Source organism: Prosopis cineraria, unplaced genomic scaffold, assembly GCF_029017545.1.
Source record: "Prosopis cineraria cultivar Desert tree isolate PC_DT_omini unplaced genomic scaffold, ASM2901754v1 PC13, whole genome shotgun sequence".
Lineage (NCBI taxonomy): Eukaryota > Viridiplantae > Streptophyta > Magnoliopsida > Fabales > Fabaceae > Prosopis > Prosopis cineraria.
The window spans coordinates 36,335,263-36,344,028 of record NW_026555344.1 but is presented as its reverse complement, the minus strand read 5'-3'; the positions used below and the strand labels follow the sequence as shown (position 1 = coordinate 36,344,028).

Below are 8,766 nucleotides of genomic sequence, written 5' to 3'. Positions count from 1 at the left end.
TTAAAAGTTGAAGAAAAATATTACACAAAAAAAAATTTTAGGATCCCAAATGTTCCTTTGTTTTTTTTTTTTTTTGCCAATAGGCCCCAAATGCTTCTAGATCTATAAATTAGAGGTCCATTTATTCTTTTACTCTTAATTTTTTTTGGCCTGATATAAGTTTTAATTTCCCTTTCCCTATACTTCAGAGTTTTTTTTTACATGATTATACTTTAGAATTAATTAATATAAATATGCTTTATTTTTACGAAAGGAAGGAATTTAATTTACAATTTAGTGGAAATGAAATTTTTGTATTTGTGATAAAAGTTCAGGAATGATGTTAAATCCTTCCTGTCAATAGAAAGTTTGTGGAACATGTATTTATCTGCTTTCTCTTTCTCTGTTATGCAGTGCTCTTTGTCTCATATTGTGTAATTTGATTTTTTGGACTGAATCTAATTTCATTTTTCTTTGTTATCCGGCGTGTAATTTGATTTTATTTTATTATTTTTTTTAAAAAAAAGAACCACCGAAAATGTAAACCAGAAACTGAGTATCTGAAACGCACATTCCCACGAACAAATGTCACAGAGATCCACGCTTCGACTTCAACGTTGCAATGTCTAACATCTCATCACCCAGATATGCGTGTGTGTGTGCATTTTTTTTTTTTTTTTTTGCCAACAAGAGGGAGATTCCATTGTACAAAGTCAGAGTTCAACAAATAAAGAATCAAGCAAAACATAAAAAGGACAAGATAAAACAACTATTCAGAGACTCTACAAGAAGAATGATCAACAGAGGAATTGGGGCCTAGCAAGCCGGTCCCGGAGGACACAATTCTTTTAATGAAAATTTGGCAATTCAATCTGCCACTAAGTTTGTTTTTTTAAAATCATGTGAGTGTGGTGTAGTGACTATTTCGTTTCGCCCCTTAAGCATGTGATGGGGAGTTCGATTCCTTACTCATGCAAATGGAGAGCACTCTTATGAGAGACCTCACGGCGAAGGGATTAGTCACTACTACTGATGGTGAATATCCTGAGCAATTGAAAAAAAAAAAATTTAAGAAACCCGCAATAACAAGCAGTTTCTTAACAAATTTTTCATAAAGAGGATGTTATTAAAAGAGGAGAAACACCTCCAATCCACAGTAGTTGACAACGAGTTTAAGCAGTCGATGTACTGTCTAAATTAAATTTAAATAGTGTAAGTTTTAAAATTTAAATTTATATTATATTTATTAAAATAAAAAATTATCAAAATTATATTTTTTTTAACTACTTAGTTTTACATTCTTGACGTATTTTTATTATATTAAATCAAAATAAGTAAATTTTAATGTATTAATAATATTGATAATAAGAGTTTATTAAAAAAATAATTTTAAAAAATTCACATATTTTGATTTAATTAATGAAAAGTATATTAAATATATAAAGTTAAGAATATACATTTTTCTTTTTCTTTTTAAAGTGTCTTGTTTAAAAATATTAGTTTTCTCAAGGTATAAGTAATAAATTTTTCTAAAAATATTCTTAATTATGATTGTGATTAATAATATTTTTTAATTAAAATACCATATTAAATAAAATTAAATATGAAAAATAGAAAAAAAACTGTAATTTTAAAGACAATAAAATTAACTAACTCATTGAAAATATAATTTGATTAAAAGTCTCTTATAACGCTGAACAAAGTATTTTTTTTTATTTACAAGACAAAATTTGGACTCTAGACTCAAAGTATTTTTTTTTATTTACAAGACAAAATTTGGACTCTAGACCTTATGTGGCAATTTTTTTAATTACTTGGTTTTTGATAAAATAAGAGATATCTTGGTATTAATTTTGTATTTTTGACAAATTAAAAAAAATTAAAAATGCATAATCTTGTGGTATTTTTCTTTTGAAAATTAAAAAAATACAAAATTTATGTTTCACTCTTAAAAAATAGCAGGATGTTTTTTATTTTATTTTGAAGAGATAACTAAAAACCGAAGATAGATTATTAAAAATGTCATTATTAGAGGTCGCATAAAAATCTCTCATGCTTGCAATGAATGGAAAGACGGGGACTAATCTGATCCCCATAGATTTGCCCCCATTTTAAGTGCTTTCTTTTTTATTTCACATGATTTCATCAGCAAAGAAAATTAAATTTGACAAGACATGTTATCTTGTTTCACACATGAAAATTCTTCAAGCACGATTAAAACACTCACAAGTTTCATATACTTGATTGTGAACTAAATTATAATTACAAGTACAACCATCCATAGAAACATGAAATTAAAGCAAGATGCATGTAGACATACAAGAGAGAGCTATGGTGTGGATGGAGACATAACATTATGATCATGGAGATGATGATCACCAACACTCACAACACTTATTGATCAAAGCTTGGTAACAAGGAGGGGTGCTCCATATTTGGGATTCAAGGCCAGTTTATAGAAAGGACAGTGACGATAACTAGGTGAAATGGAGAAGGAGAAATTGGACAGAAGAAGAATGAGAGCTATCTTGGCTTCTATAATGGCAAAGTATTGGCCTAAACAAATTTGACTTCCAATTCCAAATGGCAGGTAAGCTTGTGGATACTTGCAAGCATTTGAAACCCCTCCCTCAAACCTTTCAGGCTTGAACTCATTTGCATCTTCTCCCCAGATCTCTGGATCTCTGTGCATCGCAGTGATGAACACCAAAATGTTGGTTCCTTTTGGCACCACCATTTCCCCCACCTTCACTTTTTTTATTGCCTCCCTTGCAGTTGTTATTGCTGGTCCATATAGACGCAGACTCTCTTGAATCACCATTGACAACTACATGCATATCCCAACAGTATCATTATTGAATCAGTAACAATTAGAGTTGGAAATGTAAGTATGGTTTTATGGGTTGGGTCGAGTTAGATTAAAACATTGATTAAAATAAACATAGATCTTCTCTAACTTGGACTAGATAACTTGTTAACTAAATAAGCTAACCCTGATAGGTAAAAGTTAGCTCATTTAACCAATATTATTTATAAAAAATAAAAACATATATTGAAAAATAAAAATTGAGGGTGCTTTGGAATCGCATGTACAATTTCACAAAATAAGTAGATTTGGAATGAATCATGATGAAATGGATCAATATCATATTTATGATGTGATTTTTTTTTTTTCAACGGTATAAAATATCATATTAGAACTTATCATTTAAGTATAATTTTTATTTTTTTTAAATTCATGAAAAAAAATTAAATGGATTGGTGAGCTAACTCATGTAGCCCACTAACCTATGAGAGTTTGGTTAGGTTGGAATTTTTTTCAACCCATATATAAATGGATTAAACCCAACCTAACTCATATTCTCTCCAACTCATATGAACCAACTTATATAATTTGAGTTGGCCAGTATTCTTAGCCTTAGAGTCACATTTACTAAATGCAATGTCATGTCATGTTTTAATGTACAGTTGACCACCTAAACTTTACATGCACTTAGCTTTAAGTTACTAAATCATGGCATTAACGAAGTTGACAAAGGTCATGACTTTAATGCTGGTGATTAGATTGAGATATGATCAGATAAGTGTTTAAGCTGTAGGGACTAACTTGTTTCATATTTCGAAATTTATCCATGTCATGGAAACAGTGAGGAGATATGTTGGGATAGGCTTCAAGAATCTCAGCTCGAAGACGATCCTGCCATTGTGGATGCAAACAGAGAAGAACCAATGTCCAAGTGAGTAAAACAGCAGTGGTTTCTGAGCCTGCAAAGTATATGTTCTTGCAGATATCCACAATCAATTTTTGGGTTTCACGTTTGTGCTTGAGCTTCTTCCACATTCCCCATGCACCACTGCTATTATCAGCCTCATAAGCTGTATTCTCAAGAATCATTTGAAGCAGATCCTTCTGATTTTGATCTTTATGACTTTGGTTTTGTAACTTACGATGATGAACAACTTTAAGTATTAGCTGTTCCATCTCTTTCTCCAACTTCCATATCTTTTTGTTTTCCTTGGTGGGAAGAATTCTGGGCTAAAAACGCTTGTTAGTTTATCTATTGAGCCGATGAAAAATAAAAATAAAATGAGGAAGAAACAATAACATTTGGTTCTTAAACTTATTTCCAATTATCGATTTTGTCCTAAAACTTTACCTCAAAACAACTCAATTCTTATAATTATTTAGTTAACTTGATAAAAAGATTGAGTTGTATTAAGTTAAAGTTAAAAGACTAAATTAGTAATTGAGAAAAATTTTAAGAATTAAAAGTCATATTATCCTAAAAATGAAGGATAGAAGCCATGAATTGAACCTGAGGTATAAAAACCCAAAAAGCATGTTAGGTTTAGCAACAGCAGCTTGTAAGGCAGTAAGTTTGGCAAAAATCTGATTTCCTTGAGCATAAGACCCACTAAAACAAGCCTTTGAAATGATATCAGCAGTGAGATCCTTCATATAATCGTCAATTACAATCTCTGCCATTTTCTTCACCCCACTTTCTTCTATAATCCTCTCCCATTTCCTCATGATTTCCTTTGTAGATTCTTCCATAAAATCCACCATGTTCTGCAAAAATCACACCAACAACAACTATATATATAGCAGATAGTACATGCATGAATGGCAGCAGCTAGAAATTAATTAATTAACCTGAATCTTGAGGAGGGAAAACTCAGGAGCTATAAGGTTCCTTTGGAAAGACCAGGGAGGTCCATTGACTGTCAAGATACCAGAACCCAGCAATGGTTTCAAAGGCTTGAAAATGTAGGTAGGCCTACCAAGATCCATGGGCTTTGCCCGATTCAGCTCTTTGATCAGTTTAGGATCTCCTATATATAGATGCTGAATGTGTCCAGTGGAGAACACGAATGTTGATCCTGATCATCATATGTGATTAAGACATTATTAAGAGAGACCCCTGTTAAGAACGAGGAGTGGGAGAGAGAATAAATGGGTTGGGCAAGAACAACGGAAGATATCACCATCTTAACTCAAAATTTTAAAATTAGAGTTTATAAGTTTTTTTTTTTCATAAACTCGAGTTCTAAAGTGTAGAGTTGAGATGCGGTGTCCTTTTATTAATTTGCTCAATTATTCTCTCACTCCATATCGTCACTCTCCATTACTAACATGTACCAACTAGAGAGAGAGGGAGTACAGTTACCGTATTGTTTTCTCCATTGTTGAAGAAATGGGAAGAGAGAGGGAAACCATTGTTCAGGTTGAGATGAAGAGGAGAGACTGTTATTATTGAAGAAGTGTGATTGGATGCGTTTAATCTGAGAGAGATTGCCGAAAGGGAAGGAAGGTGATGGACCTGTGATGCCTTGCTTCTGCAGAACTGATCTGATTCTTTGAGGCTTCAGCCATAGCTTCTCCCAGATAATCAGTATCATGAAGCTCACAACAATGGCTGAGACCGACCAAACAATCTCCTTCTTCATCTGCCAATACCATGCCTCTTCACCACCTTCCATCTCTCTCTCTCCCTCTCTCTGTCCCTCCGTTTTTTCTGCAACAAGTGAGCTTTTAAAGTTTGGCACTCAGCATGCAGGAACAGTACTATATAGTATGATTACAAAAGTTTGGTATGGCATGTTCTATTCACATGTCAACTCATCGTACCGGGAGAAAAAACAGTACATCATTCCATGTTTATGGAAACTTGCGCCAAAATTTGGAATAAAAATAATAATAAGCTCGCATAATGGCAGTCAGCTTCTTTTACTTTGAAAGAAGCCTCTTTATCTCGCCTTTTGGGCAGGGAAAAATTTGATCCGTTCAAATTTAATATTTTTATTTTTTATTTTTTATTTATATTTTTACAATAAAAAATGTATAAAAATTATAAAAAAATTTAATAAATATATTTATCAATTTGATAATTCAGATTTAATATAAATGATTCAAATTTAATATAAAAAATTTAAATTAACTTTTTAGATATATTCTGGACAATGTAAATATATTTTGAACAGAATAATAAATTTATTAAAAAAATTTAATATTAAATTTAGATCTTTTATATTAAATCTAGAATATCAAATTGATAAGTATATTTATTAAAAAAAATTCATCTTTTATATTTTTTATTTTAAAACCATAAATAAAAATATTAAATTTAAATGGTCCAAATTAAACCTCTGTCTTAAAGGAGAGGCAAAGAAGGCTTCTCTTAAAGGACAAAAGTCAAGTCCCACATAATGACACCAAAAGTTTTTAATTAGAAATATTTATTAATTATTAATAATAGTATATCTGATTAATTGGTAACATTTATGTACATACACCCTCAAAGGAAAGTGAATACATGTATTTAGAATGATGTTCATGTATTTAACTATTTAAGTACTACAATTCATGCATTTAATGCAATTCATTTATGAAGTATATATTTAATAAAGATATTTCGTGTGCATATATATATATATATATAATGAAAGTTTATAATTAAACAGAAAAATTTATGGTTATATGTCAACATGTCATCAAGTTTAAAAAATGTCTTACATGTCAACAACATTGATATGAGACAAACAAACGATAACTCACAATAATCTAAAATTTTACTATGTGTCTCATAGAGAACAACACTAATTGAAAAAGCATCACAATTAAAAAAAATTAATTCATAAATTCAAATCAAATAGATGAAAAATACAAAAGATTGAATCATTTAAATAGATTTCTAAAATCCTAAATGATACAATCCTAGTTAATCTAGGATTTTAAATGGATAGATCATATTCTAAATGGATATATTGTATCCTTATTTAAATTAAAACAAAATAAATTAATTTTCCTAAACTTAAATTTTAAAATTAAAATAAGATAAACTAACTTTCTAAATTTAAGGAAAAAACAATAACTGAACTAATTGGACCCGCTTTGGGCTTGAGTGTTTTGGATTAAGCCCAATATGCAAAGAGTCTTTTTTTAATTTTTTAGAACTTTATTTGCCTTTAAGACTTCTTGATAATTTAAAACATTTTTAATTAATGAATTTAATGTTTCTTTCATCCTCTTAACTTTGAATGTAGTTATTGATCTTTCAGTGCCCTGTAACATATCAAAGAACTTCCTTTTATTTCTCTCAAGCTAGCTTTCCCTTTTATATATTCGATTCCTTGCACTTTAGAATTAATTAATTTACAAGATGTTTTTAGTGATTATATATGGCAAAAATGTTTTTATGATTTGCGTAAGTTTGTTTAGAATGAGACATCTTTAAGCTTACACATATAACCCTCACTTTTGATTTGTCCATTCGTCTGATTGCATGCACGTAAACAGGAAAAATTATATATAAGTCTCATGAAATATATTTATTTATAAATAAATTTTGTAAAATTTAAAAACCACGGTAAATTCATTAGGATCTGAATATAATTTAAAATTAAAATGTAAAGAAAATACTGCTTTTATTTATTCGGTTACAATATTAAAGATGTCCCTTTCCCTCAATTAAATCTTATGCATGCTCTGTTTGTTAGCGATCCCTCTGTTCACGATCACTTTGTCGCATTCTTCACATGGCACAATGATCGACGCTCTCTCTGCCTTGTTCTTACTCACCCATTGGAGCTTACAGAATTGTTTGTTATCGACGCTCTATTTGCCTTGTTTGCACAAGCAACTCATTCGGCATCACAATCAACTTTGATCAACGCTGCTTGTCCCTGTTATTAGACTTACTATGCACATTAAAGGCCTTATCTGAATCAACTGGTATAATTTTATTATCTAGTTTAAGTTTTTATTATTCAATTTTTAGACTGCTTTATGGTCAAAGTCACTAGGAATTGGGTAGTGGAAAGGAGATTTGACTGTTTACAAAAATGTTTGAATATTTGCTTTGCTAGATTTTTTTTTTTTCAAAGAGTGACCGAGTTCAGTTAGGAGGGAAGAGTTGCAAAGAACAAAATTGGTTTGATTGATCTTATAATTACTAAAAACACATGATAAACTAAACTATTGCATATATGAAGTTATAGTTATAAAGAGTTATAGTGATAGTTATAAATTATTAATGCGATAGTTGTAAACTCTTCATATTAAACTTGGTAGCAATGTATAACCAAATTAATTATTAGATTTGTGAAATTAGGACTGTAAAATATTGAAGTGATAGTTGTAAATTATTTATGTAGTAAAACTTGTAACGTATAATTAGTTTAACTATAAAACATATGAAGTTACAATTATAAAAAGTTAAAGTTATAATTATAAATTGTCAATAAAATAGTATTAATTAATTGCCTCTAATTTTTATACTAGCATAATTGTCTCTAAATTAATATCTCTATATTTACTTTCATTTAATAAGATATATTTTTTAAAAATGAAAGGTTAATTGATTGATTGATTTATTTATTAAAGATATTTTTTAAAAAAATCATTAGTTACATGTAAAAAATAAAAAATACATTATATTTTTAGACATCTAAATTTATATTTTTAAATGACATGTACTTTTGAACAAAGGAAGTGTGTATACTCTATATGCAAAATGAAATAAATGTCAAATTTAAAATTTAAAAAGGTATATATATATATATATATATTATTTGATACATATATTGTTTTAATCTAAAGTGTACTTTTGTTGTCTAATTTTAGATGAAGTTTTAATTTAATCTTTTAATTTGTAAGATATATTTTCAATCCTCTAATTCTACTTTTAAATGTTTATTTTTATGCTAATTATTATTATTAAAAAATTTAAATTTAATATATCAATATTTAAAAATTTAAGAAATATTTTATGATGAATCTAACAGTAC

At 29.1% G+C, this 8,766-nt stretch overlaps 1 protein-coding gene across 1 annotated transcript; it reads right to left on the bottom strand.

The window, feature by feature from the left end:
* Positions 1 to 2,314: 2,314 nt before the first annotated feature.
* Positions 2,315 to 5,460, bottom strand: LOC129290075 (cytochrome P450 714A1-like). Its single transcript, XM_054926785.1, has 5 exons — positions 5,148 to 5,460; positions 4,634 to 4,860; positions 4,296 to 4,549; positions 3,587 to 4,010; positions 2,315 to 2,806 (listed from the first exon to the last, which is right to left on the bottom strand). Exons 1-5 carry the CDS (start codon positions 5,458 to 5,460, stop codon positions 2,381 to 2,383), a joined length of 1,644 nt encoding a protein of 547 aa, XP_054782760.1. The 3' UTR covers positions 2,315 to 2,380.
* Positions 5,461 to 8,766: the final 3,306 nt, after the last annotated feature.

Coding starts and splice junctions, on each gene's coding strand:
- LOC129290075 (XM_054926785.1), bottom strand. CDS start 5,460: ATGGAAGGTGGTGAAGAGGCATGGTATTGGCAGATGAAGAAGGAGATT. Junction 4,861..5,147: donor ACAATGGAGAAAACAATACG/GTAACTGTACTC, acceptor TATGATGATCAG/GATCAACATTCGTGTTCTCC. Junction 4,550..4,633: donor TTTCCCTCCTCAAGATTCAG/GTTAATTAATTA, acceptor TGATTTTTGCAG/AACATGGTGGATTTTATGGA.